General features: G+C 40.8%; 2 protein-coding genes across 2 annotated transcripts; both read left to right on the plus strand.

Annotated features, from left to right (window-relative positions):
* Positions 1-15,982: 15,982 nt before the first annotated feature.
* On the plus strand, positions 15,983-16,915 carry LOC105899838 (olfactory receptor 8I2-like). Its single transcript, XM_012827056.2, has one exon. The coding sequence runs from the start codon at positions 15,983-15,985 to the stop codon at positions 16,913-16,915; it is 933 nt and encodes a 310-aa protein (XP_012682510.2).
* An 843-nt stretch (positions 16,916-17,758) lies between these two features.
* LOC105899839 (olfactory receptor 1-like) lies at positions 17,759-18,756 on the plus strand. The gene has a single exon (XM_012827057.3). It carries the CDS (start codon positions 17,759-17,761, stop codon positions 18,692-18,694), a length of 936 nt encoding a protein of 311 aa, XP_012682511.1. The 3' UTR covers positions 18,695-18,756.
* The last annotated feature ends 1,839 nt before the right edge of the window (positions 18,757-20,595 follow it).

The following is a 20,595-nucleotide window of genomic DNA, read 5'->3' on the forward strand; positions in this document are numbered from 1 at the left end:
CTGAAGATGATTTACATTCACAATGGTGTACTGGTATTTCACTGGTTACACTTTAACAAATACTTTTGTATCAATCCTATTTACAACATTGTCTATGGTTGGATTGCATATTCTGAGCAAACACTGTATGGCACATTGTCTTTGCAGATATGCATGAAAACTATGAACATCTTCAGTAAAGAGGTAATTAACATAAAAAATCAGCATTTGACCCACACCAGACATACATATATTCTTTCCTAGTAATGAAATAACATTTTGCAAAACTATTTCTGAATATTAAGAACTATTATAATTAAATGAATAAAAACAAATACATATGTCCCCTTACATTGGCACTCACAAGCACACACACAAACACACAAATAGTAGTTTCAAGGTCAAAGCATAGTTTTACTTGCTGCCAAAATAGGGACTATCGCCGTAGTCTGAGGTCTACTAACTTTGCTTTAGGTAACAACAGACATTCTGGTAATGCACTATAAATTTGCTATAAAAACAACATTTCCAGTGGACATCTTTTGAGAAAAATAAGGCAAACTCTAAATGGGAAAAAGGGGCTTTTTGTGTGAGTTGCCTTCAATGTCTCCAAACAGATGTGGCAAGATACTGTTGTAATGTCATGAGCTTAAATGTCAGTTAACCACCAGCTAGCCTTTGAGCAGATACTCCTTGGATTTGTCCCTGCAATAACATTTGCTCTGGCGTGTGCACAACTACAGGTTGAAAGTTGACAATGGGCTCTGTTGTTATCAAAATCCAATGTACATCAAGCATTTGTTGCATGCTTCAGCCGAAACTTTGCTCCACTGCTGATTTCTTACAGCTGTAGTAGGCTATCTGACGCGACCCCCTCTTATGTTCTTAGCTAATACGCCACTTAGCATCTTCTCATACATTGACTTGAATATGAAAAAGTTTGGATGGATTGGACAGGCCTAGAGCTGCGACAGCGCATCAGCTTTTCAGATCACATGAGCGCTTGTTCATGCTCATCAGTCCAGTCCAGGACATCTGAGGGGATTGATTTCCCTTTTGAGAATGCAGACAAGGGTGTGGCCACACCAGCAAAATCTGGAATTAACTCATGGAGGTCAAGGGTTTTGAGTCAGAGTGTTGCCTAAGTATTACCTTCTGCACAAGTTGGGCTTTGTTTTTGTTAAATTCAGCATTCAAATCACACCTTTCTCTATCAGAGTAGAACAAGACTTGTTTACATTGGACAAGACAAAGATACATATACACCAGGGACCAACACCATTTACAAACAGGGGGTACAATTAACAAATCAATCAACACACAAATGACAAGACAGACTCTGATACAAAAATACGATATAATGCTGGGTGTATTCAGCCTGTGGCAAAATAAGAATACAAAGACGCTTGACCAGGGCGACCTCCGCCATCCCCACTGCCACAACCAGAATGAACCTGGCCAATCGTGCCGGGAACCAAATAAATATTCCCGTCTCCCGGCAGCACCCTTTTACTGTGGGACCGATGTATGCAGACTTGGATAACAACAACAACAAGCTGCCGGTAACTCCTTATGCTATCTACCTTATCTTGTAATCAGTTGGTGCACCAACTTCATATACACAATAAATGTCTTTACAACATAACAAAATAGTCTTCTCTCCAATATGTCTATGTGTCCGTTTCAATGCGTTGGCATTTGAGTGTTCGTGTATGGTGTGTTCGTGTATAGTTAGCAGTTCGCAATGGGGCGAATTTGTGCCGACAGGGCACCTGAGATAACGTATGGCCCAGAGATACCGTATTGAAACCGGAAGTGGATGATTTACTCCGTTTGATTGGCTAATAACAGGACCTTTACTTTTTCGTTGAGAAATTATGTTGATCGCCTGACTTGTAAACGTTTTTTTTATTATTATTATTATTTTTGTGAAGTTATACGGCTCAATACTCATTTGACTTGTTAACCGAACTTTTACGAAGTCATACAACTAAACACACAAGTGACTTGTTAACCGAACTTTTACGAAGCTATATGACCAAACACAAAGCTAGCGTGCTAATCAAAATTCCGGTACGTCAGAGGCAATGTCGACATCTTACGTTTGACAGCGGGCTTACCAAACACCGTATAGTACAGAGCTAGGTCAATTAGCTCACGTAAAATACTGTAATTTAAGATAACCAATACCCTCATTTTCCCCAAAAACCATCGATTGTGTGTGTGTGTGTCTGTGAGAGTGTTAGCTTGAGCTAACCAACACACCGTATAGCTACCTTGAGCTGCCCAAACACTGTATAGCTAGCTAGGTCAATTAGCTCGGCTAAGATACTGTAATTTAAGCTAACCAATTACCTCATTTCCCCCAAAACCCATCGATTGTGTGTGTTTGTGATGTGTAACATATATCCTTTATCAGTCATTCAAGTTATTTACGTTTATTTACCGCTAGCGATTACACCGACATAAGTGTAATTCAATCGCTATTAATGTTGAACTTGAACTTCAACAACGTGACACAACATTAAAAGTCAGGCATCGACATGGTTCCTTAAGAATAAAACAAAGGTCCTTGTCCGTTTCTGTTCAGGTCATGTGACAAGTTTTATCCAACCAGAGACCAGAGAAAAGTGACGACGTCCGGTTTCAATACGGTATCTCTGGTCAACACGTTATCTCTGCCGACAGCACTGTTCCTGTGCGGTCTCACCCGGACCGTCACAATGAGAGCCTTGCGGCATGCGCTTTCATCGAGGCAAATGTTGTTGGTAATCTCATCAAGGACCAGTGCACAATGAATATGCATAAATGGCTTAGCTCCAAACTACCTAAAGAAATGTGTTGCCCCCTACTTCCCACCAAGACCACCTCGTCACAGAGTGCAGAGGGGCTCGATAGCAGAAGGCTATGCCTCCTATTGTGCTTTTTGATATTCTTGGAATTACAAGGAGACCTGCACTGTGAACAAAGTAGTCTTGGTGGGAAGTAGGGTACAACTAATTAATTTACGTAATTTGCAGCTAAGCCATTTAGGGCTTTGTATTTGTATTGCATTAGAAGGGGTACTTTGAAATCAATTTGAAATCAATTCGACTTTTGACAGGGATCCAGTGCACAGAGGCAAGTACAGATGAGGTATGTTCATATTTTTTGTTGGTGAGGACATATTCAAATTTGTTACGGGGCACTCACACGAATGCGTTGGATGCTTCAACAAAGACGTGCTTCCCATTCGCTTTGAATCGGGTGACGTCATGTATTGCCAAAGTAAATTGTGGTTCTGTTGCTTCGCTCACTGTAGAAAGTTGAGAAAAGATGTCCGTAGATGGTTGTATTTGTTTGTCTTTTTTTTGCTAGATTCTTTCAAAAGTTACTGAGAAATAGACAATATAAAAACCCTGTTATTGTTATCAACAAATACATCTGAGGTGATTTGCGAGCTGTCTGAACCAACTATCTAACGTTTCCAAGGTATTACCCACAAGGTAAACAGCTTGCTAGTGAAGTTACACAGCGGTGAGCAATTCATAGGGGCACAATTGGTCTGTCAATCTCGCTATAAACGTCTGTATTATCAACACACACCCCAAAACGTTGGACAAGCTCACTGTCAAGCTTAAACGCAACACGTATGTATGAAATAGCTGTTATAGCATATTCTATTGCTGTACTAGTTAGCATCCATTACAAATAATGCTACTTGTTAATGCAATGCATAAATACCTCATTAGCAGTGTGAATAATGTTCCTTAGTTGTTAAACAGAGTACGTAATATACGTACATCTTTGCTGTAGCAGTTTCTATTGCTATAGTTAACATCCATTAAACTATTACAAATAGGTCTACCCTGTTAGCTAGCAAGATGGCTAGTTCGCTACTTGCAGGATATTATAGTGGTTGAAACGTTTCTGCTGCGCTGACTGCAATTTACCTGTTACAGCTTCCACAAAGTTATGCAGCAGCTCCATTTCACCTTTACAATCACAAATTGAGAACTAGCTAAATGAGTATTAGTGCCCCCCTCAATGAGACCTTTCAACATACTACGATGGACATGTTTTACCTTAATCAAGTCATCAGTGGGGGAAATGGTGCACTATGCACCACTAAACTTCATAGATCCTGAATTTTGTGGCGACCCAGCACCCCCAAGTCACGCTCATATAATGACTGCCCCTCTGTTTGAGCTGGGTCCCGGACTTCCAGCCACAATGAAGCAGGCAGGACAAGTTGGTGAAATTCCTCTCCCTTTTCAGGACATAAGACCCTGCAGTCACTCAATCAAACAGTCCCACTGACTAATAGAGCTAAGTCATGTGGCGAGACGAAGCATTCATATTTTGAAGACGAGGCATTTGTTCCCAAGCAAATACTCACTGAACATTTTGGTTATGGCCCACTTGAGCTCAGTGGGCCTCTGGACCTCTGTTTGCATCAGCAATAGACTACATATGATAGACTACAGAATGCTGTAACGGGCACCTGGTTGTACCTAGCCAAATCCATCATAGAAAACCAGTGGGCCCCCGAAAGCATGTCCAGTGTGTCCTCGATGCAAAGCATCAGGAAAAGCATCCTTCCTCTTCTTATTCAACTGTCGGTAATCTATGCACATCCTAAGGCTGCCATCCTTTTTATTCACTAAGAAAATGGGAGAAGCATAGGGGCTACTGCTATTCCTAATGATGACGGAGTTTATATGGGCCTTAACAGCAACACAGCCTAACCTTATGTGTCGGTAAGTGGGGACCACAGGACTGGTCCTTTATTGCAGCCCGTGCAGGCGCTATGCAGCTGCATAGTTGTAACCAATCAGACCTCTGAAACCCCCTTGGGCTAACAATGAAAGCTCTACTCACCTGACCGAATCTTGTGCGAGGATAAAGTACTACATCAGTTGTCCCTACATTAAGCACACAGGATCCTGGGTCCACTCTGGGTATTAGAGCTGGGGAAGCAAAAAGCCCTGTAGGTGACCCTGTATCCAAGGGCTCAAACAGTACATTAGAACCAGAATACCACCAACTCCAGACTTGTGGCACAGCTGCAGTGCTTGGACAACTGGGCTGGGGGCCTTAGAAACACTCCTGGTAACATTTACTGATCATATTCATACCCAGGGAAGCAGGGACCTAGGAAGGCATGCCAGGTGGGTCCTTGACAACCAAGATGTATGTCTTACCTTACCACAGAGTTCTATATCAAGTTCTAAGTAGCCTAGGTAAAGAATATCCAGCCCATTTGCCACACAGAGCAGCAGCCATTGGCAAGATTGCAAATTATGGCTTGGCGTTGAACTCTCAATGAACAGCTCCTTAACAAACGTGCTTAGTGAATTGGTCACGCAGACATAGAAGTACTCCTGGTCGTCTACTGGCTGGCACATGGACTGTCTTATAGTGTTGTCTCAGTCTACGATGTGCCACAGGCAACGTGTTGAGCAACTTTTCCACACTCACACCAATCCGAGACAAGTATGTGAGGGAATAAGGGCAATCTCGGACTACAAAGGGACTGCGTCATCCCCCCCGTCCAGCTGTGCTACCCTGTCTGAAGAGCTGAATCAGTTCTATGCACGGTTCGACAGGGACAACACTGGTCAGCTGCCTCTGCCCCTACCCTCTGACGCTGCTGCACCCACTCTGAGCCCCCACGAGGTCAGACTCTGCTTGAAAACCATCAACCCCAGGAAAGCGGCAGGACCAGATGGTGTGGCAGGCCGCGTACTAAGGAATTGCGGGGACCAGCTGACAGAGGTTTTTACAGACATTTTTAACCGCTCTCTAGCCCTTTCACATGTCCCCCCATGTTTCAAAGCATCAACCATCATACCTGTGCCAAAAAAGACTGCGGTCACATGCCTGAACGACTATAGGCCAGTGGCTCTCACCCCCATACCTGCTAAATGTTTGGAAAGGCTGGTCATGAAACACATAAGAGGCATCACACCAGCTTCCTTTGACCAACACCAATTTGCCTACAAAGCGAACAGATCTACAGAGGATGCAGTAGCCCTGCTGCTTCACACTGCACTGGAGCACCTGGAGCTTAAGAACACTTACATCCATATTTTATTTATAGACTACAGTTCTGCTTTCAATACAATCCTTCCAGGCAAACTCATCTCCAAACTTCAGGACTTAAACCTAAGTGCTACACTGTGTAATTGGGTATTGGACTTCCTGACCAATCGCACACAGAGAGTACAACTGGGGAAGCACCACTCTTCGAATTTGACCATCAGCACTGGCGCCCCACAAGGTTGCGTGCTCAGCCCACTATTATACACTCTCTACACCCATGACTGTACTCCCTCCTGCCCATCCAACTACATCTTTAAATTTGCAGATGACAGAACAGTGCTTGGCCTCATCTCCAACAACGATGAGGCTGCCTACAGGCAAGAAGTGGGAAACCTGGCAGCCTGGTGTTCTGAGCACAACCTCAGTCTCAACTTAAAGAAAACAAAAGAGATGATCATTGACTTCCGGAAGTCTGCTCAGCACAATCATCATCTCCCACTCTACATCAACGGGGAAGAGGTTGAGCGAGTCACCTCTTTTAAGTTTCTGGGTCTAACGCTGAAGGAGGAGTTGTCCTGGGACAACAACACAGCTTCCGTCTTGGGGAAAGCCCAGCAACGCCTCTTCTACCTCCGGAAGTTGAGGAAAGAACACCTTCCTCAGAGACTACTGAGCAACTTCTACCGCTGCGCTATAGAGAGTGTGCTGACATACTGCCTGAACGTATGGTTCTCCAGCTGCACAAAGGCGGAGCAGGCAGCCATCCAGAGGCAGGATCATCGCAGAGCTGCCCGACATCTATTCCATCTCCTCCTCCCGATGCCTGCAGCGTTCAAATCGCATCCTCACGGACCCTTCCCACCCTGCCCATTATCTGTTCCCGCTACTCCCGTCAGGGAAAAGGTTCAGATCAACAAAAGCGCGCACCTCCAGAATGGCAAAGAGCTTTTACCCTCGTGCAATAAGGCTTCTCAACAGCTCACCCAAAACCACCCCACCTACCCCCCGGCCCGGCCCGGCCCGCCCTCATTGACTGCACTCTTAACACTCCACCCTGCAACTATTGATGCACCTCAATGTATATATTTCTTTTTTAATTTACTCAGGGATATTTATTTATCTATTCATTGATTGTTATTTATTATTATTTAGCTGTGGCAGTTAATGTCCACAGCAACCTACATTTGTAGCTGTCTGTTGCTGCCTCTACTGTCTCGTTGTTTTTGTGACAATGACAAATAAAGTACTTTGAACTTTGAACTTTGAACTTTACATTGTCCATAGGGTGTGTAACGCAATTCTGGTTCTCCTGAGCAAAGTGATCCACTTCCACACACTGGCACAGTGTGCTGAAGTTGGCCATGGCTTCCAACACCTTACCAATAGCCCAGCCTTCAATCACTGAGGGAGACATTGATGGATGCCATGTCTGTATCAAAGCTCCCCATGGTCCACAATCACAAGACTACCTCAACAGAAGACTACCTAAACAGCTTCTGTGACAGAACTGGAAAATGTCTGGACATATTTGTTGGTTACCCTGGTTCAGTCCATAACACCAGGGTGCAAAGAAATATTCCAGTGTTTGTCAGGGGCTGTTACCCACCAGCTGGGTACTTCATTGGGGGGGATGGGGAACCATTGTGGGGAACCAGTGGAGGCAACCTTCGATGCTCACCATGCCAGGGCCAGTGGTGGCTGGATGGTCCAGTGTATGTTATGCTAAAGGATATATAAAAGGAAGAACTGAAGCATCTTTCGTAAACTTTTAGAGAATGACTCAGACTCAGTTACGAACCTTCCTAACCAAAAAGAGTATCCAAATTTGGCCCAGACCTAGCCCCATTGCTTAGACGGCCGCTGAACTATGAAGTTTTAACAACAAAAAGGCCTACTCACTGATTACTTGCAGTTTTTTCAGGTGTGGCACAGACGTGAAGCAATTGCCTTAAAGGTACAGGCATCTCAGTCCAACAGTAGCTTAATTTCTGTTGGGAGGCAAGCAATTGTGACGTAGACGAGTGTAGGTGGTCTAACCATAGACTACATTACCCAGAGGTCCCTTATCACCTTTCATTCCTTATCTACCTTTCATTGACTCTTTATTGGCCGCAACAAGGTCATAAAACCGGGTGACGCGTTTTGCCCCTTTAAGACCGCGGTAAACCTGAAACTCGTCCTCTCTCGTTTGGTTTCGCTGCAGTGAAGTCCATTCATCATATAGAGACACCCTCCCTGCAGATGACCCCTCATCAGGACAAAGGACGACACGACGACTCATAGTTTATAGGACTTCTGATCAAAGTTCTAATCTATTTGAAATCGCTAGTTAAAAACCTGAGTATATCGATATAATACACTGCAGCCCCGCAGTTTAATTGAATAGGAGAAGGCGACCGGATCCCTCCCTGCTATTCAAGTCGACGGAAAGAATTCACGACTCACCACGACCCTCACCAGGCCGCACCAGAGTCCAGTCGACGGACTGATTAAGAAGGAAGAAACCCCGGCATTTCCAGGCGCCTGCGTTCCACGCTGCTCCAAGGAAACCCGCAGAAAACATCTTGGTCGCCACGCAAGAGCGATCGAAGTAAGGCTGATATCTGGGCAGAATTTAGTTTTACCTGTATGTTTTAATCTGTGTGATAAGTTTTGTTATTTGATTTCGTTTAAGATCTAAATGCAAACTGTAATTTCACAAGCTACCCGGTCTTTGACCGTTAATAATCTTGCTTAGTTCTTTTGCTAGTTAATTAGATAGGTTTGTGCATGCACTATCTCTCTATCTCTTTCTCTCTCTCTCTAACTCCCTTTTGCATCACCACACGAACATATACACGCACACATTGCAATCTCAGTGTTGTCGAAGATCTTAGTATTTGAATTAAGGCCCAGCCAGGATTTGTCCTTAAGGCAAAATCCTTTGTTCTAGGCATTCCATACTTGTGTACCTTCCCCCAACTAAAGTTGCGCCTAAGCAAACTAAAGTTTCCTGTCCCGGACCCGCAACCGCATCCGGTGACTATCCCAACTCTAGTTGGAGTCGGAGACACTACTTGACTTCGCGCACAGAGCATCCCTCACCTGTGCGCTTGCGCATAGCCTTCCTCTCACTTCCCCCATCTCTCCATTGAGCGCGCGACCGCGTTTGCTCGCAACTGCGCATACCCACACACGCACCCGCTCACACACGCACGCATCCGCTCACACACACACACACACACACAGACAGACACGAGGAAGCAAACGCACCCTCCTCTGCCTTGCTGAAACAGAGTACCTCATTTCACAACTCCACTTTGTGCCTCGCTCGATTTTGTTACTCCAGTGTATTGTGATTATACCTGATTTTATATTACTGTTAATCACCGTTTATTACTTTTAATAAATTGTTTATATTATACTTAAACAATTGTCTTGCCTGTTGTTGTTCCAATATTACACTGAAAGCCATTTTCCGCCAATCAAGTACTTCAAATGCCTTCACTTTTCTAGTTGTTTCATAAAGTGTTATAGACTGTGTAGTGATATTGTAGTACTTTAGTATTGTGATACCATGCATAGATTGTAGCATAGTGATACAACTAGAACTTTCCATTGTTTAGTAATTTAATTATAAAATATTAAATACTAAATTTAATGATTATTAAATTTTATGAGACTGATTTAATTAACTTAATGTAATAACCCCGGTTTCACCTACACGAGCGACTTGGGTGAAGTGAGCGAAAACAGTTGGGGAAAGTTTAATCCTATGCAAATGAGGAGCGAATTTCACCAGCAGTTATTGCCATAAGACTGGGTTTGAGTTGGTTGCATCGAATGTGAGAGCGAGAGCCTGCTCTTCTAAGCGGCTAAGAGACGAGTGTGCACTCTCCAGAGTGCAGGAATAGAGGGAGATGTGTGTTCCCGGGCAATGCCGGTGGTGAAGAGAGAAAGATATGTGTGACTCATTTTCTTCTGTCCACTAGTTAAGGGGCATAGTCAACGTGACGTCAGGCTACAGTTACAGATTGATTGGAGGAGAGGCTGACTATTTATGTAGGCTCCGGATTAAACCAAACACAATGGACGAATTCCAGGTGTACCAACACGGTGTAAGCAAACAGCTAACGTTAGCTAACTTAACTGATAATAAGCGACGACATGTTAACATATTTGCTCATACATTGGCTTTAACTCACTACCCAGGTCAGTTATGGAATGAAACATGTCTGTTGCTGTTGTTTTGATTGGTACATTAACAGACAGCCCATAAACAGTCAAATATATATATAAATCTTTATTTCAGATGCCAAGTTCCATATAAAATAACAGACATACAACTATAAAAAAGAGAGAAAAACAGCAAGTGATGGAGCTGGTAAGCTACTAGCATAACACTAACAAATGCTGGATGCTCTGTGGGCCTACATTCTTCATTATGGATGAGAGATTGATGATAATCTTAGACTATAATATATATATATAAATGTAGGTACAATGTAGGTACACTTGGAATTTGTTCATTGTGTGAATTAATCAGTAACTCAAATGTGTGTTTTCATCAGGGACATACTGTACCTAATGGCAGAGGTGTAAAGTAACGAATTACATTTACTCACGTTACTGTAATTGAGTAGTTTTTTTGTGTACTTTGTAATTTTTAAGTAGTTTTTGAAATCGGTAATTTTACTTTTACTTAAGTAGATTTTGACTGAAGTATTGTACTTCGCTACATTGGAAATTACATCCGTTACTGAGTAAAAAAAAAACATAGTTCAAGAAAGAAAACCGAAAGGCGGGAATCGCGGACGACAATTCTCATTGCAGTGGTGGATGCTGCATAGAGAGGATGATAGAGTCGATGCAAGCCAACCGGTGTCGAGTCACGAGAGATATAGATGGAGGAAGATGATAGTGCGGACTACCAACAAGCTGCGGACGACCAACAAGCTGAAGCACCGAACTTTCCGCAAGTTAAAATTAAAGAAGATCAAGAAACCCCGTATCCACAACTCAGCAAGCAGTTTGCCTTCCAACCTAAAAGAGGCAACAGCTACATAATGCTGTGTAAGCTGTGCCTGCCCTGCCAGACAGAACTTTCTGCTTATAAAAATTAATCTTCAAATCTGCGCAAGCATGTGTTGGTAAGTACAGTATTTGTCCCTTTCCATTAGTAGTTCAGACAGCGTTTTTGTTGTTTATTAGCTTTGCTACAATAAGCAAAATATGCGTGTCATGGCACTTGTAGCCTCATTTTGGCTAGCACTTGCAACCACCCTGAGTATGCTAACGTCAACTAGCTAGCTAGCTAGGCTAGCTATACACTCATGTACCCATCCTTCTGTACCCATCCTTCTGTTAACAGCCGTCATCCAATAGACTAATAATAATTCCATTCCTGTCTTCCATTCGTTTCAGTTCATAGCATTACTATGTTCAGTCTCTCATATTGTGTTAAAAACTGCAGATCAGTCATCAGCAATAAGATACACCGCATAAACTGATATTAGGCTAATCATTTGGCTGCCTCCCATGCCCTGAAACAGGAACGATGTGAATGCGCACACCATCGTTGTCAGACAGTTGGACAAGTCAATGTGTCAATGTCAATGTCGTTATCTCGAATTTATCACGATGTGGTGGCTTTGCAACGTGCACGTCTTTCATGTTCATGCTCAGGGGTCTCGGTTAGCAAGAATGTAGGATTATGAATGGTGATGCATGTAGAAATAGAAAATAATGTATCAATATATCATTCTGTATATATACTGTAGGTCTGTCATCTCAAGTAGCTATTTATAGCTATTTCTGTGTTAAGATGCACTCTTGATGGCAGCTCAATACTTAATTGTCAGAATTGTGGTTTGTCATTCTACAGGTCTAGTCTATGTCAGACAACATCTTGACCGGATGGTAGGGGCTGAAGCAAGTTGGACAACATTCATCAGATGAAGATGATTTATTTTCCTCAATGAAGTCCAGAAGATACAGGGGAGTTAGAAGGGAACCTAGCCTGTGTCTCAGTCAATATGGATCTGCTGAACTCCTTTCAGAATATCATAAAACTGTCCCTGAAACTCAATACTGGCCTACCTGCCTCGGCCGCCTGCGAGTGACTGCGAGTGACGAGTTTCCGTTTACTGCAAAGCGAGCCCGGATGAACTCTACACACCTTGAAAATCAGCTGCTGCTCAAACTCAACAAGAAGTTTGTAGACTAATGCTCTAAAGGTGGACACAAGTAAAGTAACCAAAGTTTTAATATAGTGGGGCAGCGTCATTTTAACTTTTTTATTTTAGCTGTCATGTGGTTCATGTCTTGACATGTCCTCCCAAAAGTTCTTAAATGTTGTGTTGACAGTTTAATGTTTAATGTTTGACATGTTTAATGTCATTGCACTTATATTTTTAAAGATTTTCTTTAATTAAAAATAACTAGTTTTTGTATTGGATTTATGACCCCTTGTCCTTTTTTGCACTATATAGGAGCGGCCCCGATCAAGTTGTTGAAAGTAACTAAGTAACTTTTACTTAAAGTACATTTTAAATGAACTACTTTTTACTTTTACTTGAGTAGATTTTTAGATGGGTAATTTTACTTGTACTTAAGTAAAATTTCATCAAAGTAATTGTACTTTTACTTGAGTACAACATTTCAGTACTTTTTACACCTCTGCCTAATGGTCAGCACCTTTCCTACAGTCAATCTCTGTAACTGAATCCTGATGTCAACTGAACTATGCCCCCTGTCCTGGCGAACAAGACCCCAAGTCACCTATTATTAATACTCGATTCTCCTTGCTCTCACAGGGAAGCTGCTACTCTCTATTCTGCCCATTCTCACAGGGGCAACTATCTTACTTCTACAGCTCTTGGACCTAAGGTCCCCCTTTTCTGTGTAGTCACACCGACCTATAATTCGTATGGCAGCAATTTCTCATTAGCCAAGAACACACCACTAACAGAGAGTAAACAAGTTCAGTGCAAGCAGCTGCAACAGAAAGTCTACTAGCTAACATTACAACGGGAGCTGGCAAGGCAAGTTATTGTGAAGACTACCCGCAAATTCTGCAAGTTGAACAAAAGCAGCAACCAGATCCTGTGGCATTAGGCCGTTATGCTGCCATCTGCTGGAACCAGCTCCCCATGGAGATCAGATCTACCCCAACTGTAACAAGATAGAGATAATTTCGACACACTGTTAATGACTTAATGATATATTAATCAAGTGCCATGTATTAATATGAATGAATCATGTGCTTATGTAAGCAGGAACATGGCTTTTCTGTGTTTCTGTGTGTGTGTAATTTAGATTATTAGGTGCCACTTAATCTGCATATGTGTAAGAGCATGTTTGACCAGAGGTGATAAGAAGGGTCAAACTGACATCTTTACAAGAAAGATAGCATAGTAAGATATCCTTGGATGTCAGATACCCACCACGTGGTTATCCCTGCTGACAAATAGTTTTGGCGTCAGAGAACGCTAATTTCTATCTATATAAACCTTGTGCGATGTGTTTAATATTGCTTCTCTCTCGTCTGCTGCAGTCTGTGAGTAAGCCCAGGCTACCTCTCTCTCTGAGAGGGGGCCCGTGCCTCTCTCTGACCTGCTGGGACGGGGGTTAGCCCAACAAGCTTTTTGTTGTTGTTGTTTAATAAATATACTTATATGCAACTCCGGAGTCCTGAGGTAACTTGAGTGAATTTTCACCTAAAATAAGCTGTTTTAAAAAGAAGACAAAACTTTAAAAACTGCCGTATTTTCCACTGCCTTGACTGACATGTGTGTGTTTATAAGGTGACTATTTTGTAGTGTTAGGATTTTATTTTAATTTTTAATTTTTGCACTGCTTTTTATTTTATATTTCCTATTTCTAGGTGAGCTTAAAGTGTAGCACATTGAATGACCTCTGTGTATGATAATGTGCTATATATAAACTTGAACTTAAACAAAGCCAGAATCAATTTTTAAAATACAGTTAAAAACTAAATAACCTTGCCCCACCCAAGCACTCCATCCCACTCTTCCAGAATTGTGTTGAATACAGATATATTTATGATCAGGATTACTCACATATAGTGATTCAAATTAAAAAAATTCATCAGGGCATATGAACATAGAAAAAAATACAGTAGCAACTGTAAAGACGTAATTTCCTAGACCAATGAGGGAATAGCCGTCTGGAAGGTTTGGGTGGATTCGTCTCTCTTTGCTTTGCTGAAAAAGTAACATTTGTTAAAACATCTTTCTTATTATGTTCATACTTAATCTGACTCCATTTTCTGTGTCTGACTCCACTCTTTTGGGAACCCAGTCTAAGCTCCTCGCTTTTACTGTAGTTCTACTACCGGAATTGTAGGCTGATCTCCAACTCAATGCACCTATCGTCTGTATTTGAATTTCCTCCCTTACTCACTAATAACCGTGCTATTCACTGGGATGGTGTCATTGAAGGATCTTGTCACGGCCGGCCGATTCCTTCTTGACAAATCCACAGACATAACCCACATCTAGTCTGAACTAACCCAGAGGTCCTACAGGTCTGTTACAGGGACATTTCAGCTTGTTAGATCTCTGTGGCTCAGTGACAGAGCGCCAGACTGCTTGTCCACTCTATGTATGTCCCTTTGATCCAGTGCAGAGGCTGGTTCGCAATCCTATCCCTATATCATAAAATTAACAGTTTATCTGCAGCATGTCTAGTCCAGTTGATTCTAGCCAGGAACCTCAAAAAGTGTGTTGTCCACTCTAGGTCTGTAACCAAATCCTAGTCAGTATTACCGGATCACCATATCCATAATACACATCAGTTAAGAATTTCACCAGAGGTCATAGTGGGTCAGAATTACCAATTTATTACGTCAGGTACAAGTGACTACTACCAGTTACAATCTAACAAGTCTAAAATGAAGAATTTAAGTTCTAAAACACCACAGGAAACATAAAAACACTTAGAGAACATGAACATACCTGGCTGCTTAGAAGTGGCTACTCACACGGATGTGAGGGAGATCTGAATTGCAGAATGCTCCAAGTTCTTTGACTGTCTTACCCTTAAGTATCCATTTTAGTCCTGCATCTGGCCTAATAATTACCCCCATAGATAAGAGGTTACTCAAGATGAGAATCACACATTAACAACTAAATGGAGGGAGTTCTCACCCAAATTTGGGGTGGACCCCCTCCAAAGAGAGATACCTTTGCACTCTCACAGAGACCAGAATTATCAGGTCTCTGATATCCATGTTTTAATTAATATATACAGCTGTAGAACTGAGACCATTTTCCCACTCAGACTGAGACCATTAAAATAAACCCAAACATGACAAAGAAATCATATTACAATGCAATATTTCACTTAAGCACTCTTACACTCATTTCTCTGCCCCTAGTTTCACCCCGGCCTGGAAAAGCACAGAGAGAGAACCAGACACATAGGTTTGAGATAAGAGTCTCAGCAGGGGGTTGGAAAATCAACAATTGGGACAGTGCATCTCTGGAATGTTTGTTGGGGCCACCATAAACCAACACCCAGGCCCCACCAAATGAACAGTTACTAGAGGAAGAAGTCGATCTGTGATTTTCCACTGCAAAGATCCATTTCGGGCTTACACAACCTCATGTGTAATAATGTGAAGTTTGTGTCATACACAGCAAAATGATCAAACCACTGGATCTCTGTTCCTTATTTTGTGATGGAGAAGAACTGTATGTAATTGTATATTTGTAATCTCCACACATCAGAATATCTGAAGGCAACTGTCATCATAGGCGTGGTTCAGGTAAACCCTTTATAAACACCTGGACCTAACGCTACTTTGACATTAGTGCCATGGGAGACAGCTACCTGACTCTATTTTTGTAGCATCAAACAAGGACTAACTGCTTTGTGGATGTAATGTGTTATTTTCTTTACTTTTTAAATCATTGTTATTCTGGAATTGCTCCTTTTTTTGAACAGAGTAAAAGTTTATACAGCCACTGTAAATTAAATGGAGAACACTACAGGACAGTTTATGTTTGTACTTAATGGACTGAATGAGACAGCTACAAACAAACACATTTACTTTGCCTTTGTGCTGATTGCTTACCTATTCACTGTTTTTGTTAATTCATCTTTGATCATTACTATTTTCTTGGACAAAATGCTACATGAGCCTATGTATATTTTTGTGTCTAATCTCTGTATCAATGGAATATTAGGTGCAAACAGTTTTTATCTAAGGTTCCTTGTTGATTTGTTATCTGAAGTTAATCTGATTTCATATTGTGAGTGTTTGATACAGATATGTTTTATATTTTACTACGTCTTCTGTGAATACACTTCCTTGGCAGTGATGGCTTATGACAGATTTATTGCTGTATGTAAGCCACTGGAGTATCACTCTATCATGACACCTCAGAGAGTGTTGCATCTGCTTTTATTCACATGGCTATTCAGTTTTACAGAGACCACTGTTGGTGCACTATTGACAAGTAGGCTTCCTATGTGTGGCAGACACCTCAAGAAGATCTATTGTTCAAATTGGCCTTTGGTGAAGCTTTCATGTGTGGAAACAATTGGGAACAATATATATGGATATGTTTTGATGTTTATTCATGTGTCTGAGGCTCTGCTTATCATCATTTCTTATGTCCATATCATAAGGACATCCCTGCAATCTAAATCAGGCTGGGCCAAGTTTATGCAGACATGCTTGCCTCATTTAATTACTTTAATTAACTTCAATGTGGCATTGCTTTTTGATGTGTTAGATGCTCGATATGGGTCAACTCAGAAATTACAAACAATTAGAAACTTCCTGGCTGTAGAATTCCTCATTATTCCCCCTCTATTAAATCCTCTCATATATGGAATAACCCTCACTAAGATTCGTAGTAGAATACTAAAAATATGCGGACACCGGATTAAAGCTATTGGCTGACTATCTATAACTGTGACAAGTGTACTGATTTGCATTGTTAATGGTGTTTAGATATGTATTTATTAATAATAACCATATAGGCTTCAAATATACATTTTTGTTTGTTAACTCATTGTGATAACACTGTTTAGAAAGTGACCATGTTGTAACCCTAATATTAACACGATATTTAAACTAAATGGTTGGCTGTTATTCTAATTTCAAAACACAATATCTGTATATAATAAATTATTACAGGAAATTACATCACTTTCAGATAAAAAATACTAGATAAAATGCCAAGGGTGTCATCGTCTATCTGTATGCTTTAGTTTGGGATACATTTGATATAAATTATTTTTACATTTGATAGAGATATTTCAGTGCCTAAAATGTGTAGGCCAATTATGCACAAAAGTAGTAGTAACTAAACAGGAATTACTGTTGAAAGCATTCACTTTTAGGGTCATAAAATGTGTTTTGTAAACATAACACCTTTTTAAACATACTATCCAGGGGTTTAGGCCTATGCAGAGACACAATTAAAACAACAATCTCTCAGGTGAGTTCCTGTTGATCCCTTGGTTGAGTTGGAGCAGAGTATAACAGTCTTGCATCATGTGCTGCCTCAGATCAAAATAGCCACTTTCTAGATCAAAATGTTGTATAGGTAATGATAAAACCAAGACTACCCATGATCATTTTATAGCATGAGTATATATCATTTTTAGAAATCTAAATGGGCTTTTTTGCTGGTATTGTACTGTAAATCTACAGCGTTGAGTGCATACTTTAACTATAAGTGGTCAGCCCTCAAAAGGGAACATTTCAACCTTTTCTCAGTTATTGCTGAAAGACAACAGAATGGAAAACATGTCAGTTGTGAAGATTTTAAGCCTCTCTGGTTTGCAAGAAGTGCGGAACTATAGATCTCTGTACTTCGTTTTGACTGCAGTCACTTTTCTCCTGATCATTTCAGTGAACCTAACTCTGATTATCACCATTGCAGTGGAGAAAAGCCTCCATGAACCCATGTACATTTTTCTGTCCAATTTGTGTGTTAATGGACTCTATGGAACTTTTGGGTTTTATCCAAAGATTCTCAAAGATCTTAACTCTGATGTTCACGTTATATCATACGGCTTCTGTTTAGCACAACTGTTCATTATCTACACGTCTGTTTTATGGGAGATAAGTCTTTTAACATCAATGGCATATGATAGGTATGTAGCCATATGCAGACCACTGGAGTACCACCGTTTAATGACACCTCTGATGGTTATCAAACTACTTGTCTTTGCATGGTGTTTTCCTCTTGTGTGGTCTGTAGTTGCTATCATTTTCACATCTAGGCTCCCCCTATGTGGTTCTCACATAGACAAACTGTACTGTGACAACTGGTCAGTAGTTAAACTCTCCTGCGTACCAACTACACATAACAACATCATTGGATTTATCATAATAATAATGCAGATAGCTCAGGCACTTTTCACACTCTACTCCTACTGTAGGATTGTGAGAATCTGTCTGAAATCACATGAGGGAAGAGTTAAATTTATGCAAACCTGCATTCCACACCTGTTGACTATAATTAATTTTATTTTTGCAACTATTTTCGATGTTATGTACAGTCGCTACACATCCAGCAACATGCCTCTGAGCTTGCGTAACATTTTAGCTGTGGAATTTCTAGTGATACCCCCTCTGTTTAACCCAATTGTGTATGGGCTTAGTCTCCAGCAGGTGCGGAATAAACTGATCCGAATCTGCAGCAAAAATGAAGTGGCTCATAAGACATAAAGGTTACATATCCTGTGAGCTGTGTAGTACAGCACCTTTAGCTGTGTCAGTATTGACTACTAATTCTATTAATTCTTAATTATTACCATGCAATATAAAAATCACCACTATGAACTGAATTATTTGTGAGATAATATGGACCTTTAGAAACAAGAAGGTGCCGGGTGAAATGATTTTTTTTTTTTAAATAGCACAAGACAATGAAGAATGTCTACACTGTTTGTATTAAGTTCATTAATTGAGTAGCAGGCTGTGTAAAATACAGTGTATGTCTTTTGTGCAAAAGGCTGACACTGTACAGAGAACCACTGTCAGTGAAGACTTTTAAGTACATAAAACCTGTTCTCTGCCATCTTCCTGCATACACAGGACACACACTGCTCTGTATGTGTGTGTACACTGATCATAGTGTGGGCGTTCAATGTTGGGCTTTGTAGGCAACACATTTCAATTTTCAAATTTCAATTTTTAATTTGAAAAGGTGGAGCAGTAATGAACTGTTATGGATTATGCATTTGTGTAAGAAGACTGATTCAAATAAAAAAGCTATTTCCTTTGCCTTAATTATTAACTTTGTTATTATTGTAATGAAGATAATCAAAGATCTGCATAATCTGGTACACAGTTGTTTAATCTCGTCTCTAACTGTGAAGAATGTGGGCATCAGAATTGAAGGCAGTGGTTCTGAAAGTGTGGGGACGTGCAGGTTTACAGCAAGGGGAGCAAGGGTTGATGGTTAAAAACGGAACGAGAATCCTTAACATCAAACTAAAGGTCAAATTCTGCATGGCAGTGCTCTGACACCATAGTAGCCTATAACTAACCTATTTGGTGTTGAGTTTATAGCCTACTTTGTACTCCTCTACTTCCATCTAACATGGTCAGGGCCTACCATTTACCAATGCGAAAGTGTGATCGCTCAGCAGTAGTAGAAGATTACAACAGTAACCGCACGGATTGGACATGTTAATTAAAGCTGTGCATAGGGCATTGTGACAGGATTGTGTTGAACAAACCATACAAGAACCCACTTATATCGATGAATAGAGACATATCTATTGTCATCATCACATTACCATAGTCACCCAACATCTGTCAGTATCTCTTCTGCAGGGTCAGGGGTGCACACGCATGCATCAGATAAGTGTGCATTCTCTGTGTCTCTAAAACACAGCTGATTTTTGTTAATAGAATTTTTTTTGTAAGTATAAGCACAATTAGTTTGGTGTATTCTAGTATGTTCTGTTAAACAAAGTATGTGTGCACAGGTGGTTTGTAGACAGATGGGCAAGGAACACAGTATTATAACAGTGAAACTGTGCCAGTTAAACAGTTGGTAATGAGCATTACAAAGCTACTTTATTTTCTTAATGTTTCTGTTATAGTATTATCGCCACACACTTGTTTGCAATAGGATGATGGTGCATATATCACAACCATATTATATCCTAAGATCATCAACTGTTGCATGCTTTTGTGATTAAATGAGTCACAGCTTTTTCCACATCTCTGTCATCCATAATGAAACATTTACACAGAGCATACATTTGAAAGAGGGTGGGTTGAACGTTTCTTTAGTTGCCTGGTTTAAATATTTTATATTAGCGGATTTATTGACATGTTGGTTAATACAAAATGGCCAATTTCATTTAGATGGCAAGCTTACAACACATCACGTGCCCCTACAAAAGGGTTCAGTTTGTTTCATTGACACTTTATTTGGATAGTTGGCATACAGAGTGTTTACAAAGTTATTAGTTGAGATTTAACAATTCAGCTGTTTCGCTTTTGTCTGTAGATGTTTGTCTCTAGATATTCAACAAATAATTTAATTTATCTTTCTTGAACATTCTATTGCTCAACTAATGTTCAACATTATATGTACAAAAGTTCAACAATAC

The sequence above is a fragment of the Clupea harengus genome, chromosome 9 (genome assembly GCF_900700415.2).
Source record: "Clupea harengus chromosome 9, Ch_v2.0.2, whole genome shotgun sequence".
Classification (NCBI taxonomy): Eukaryota; Metazoa; Chordata; class Actinopteri; order Clupeiformes; family Clupeidae; genus Clupea; species Clupea harengus.

Excerpts from the sequence above, each read along its gene's own strand:
- LOC105899839 (XM_012827057.3), top strand. The coding sequence starts at position 17,759 with ATGGAAAACATGTCAGTTGTGAAGATTTTAAGCCTCTCTGGTTTGCAA.
- LOC105899838 (XM_012827056.2), top strand. The coding sequence starts at position 15,983 with ATGGAGAACACTACAGGACAGTTTATGTTTGTACTTAATGGACTGAAT.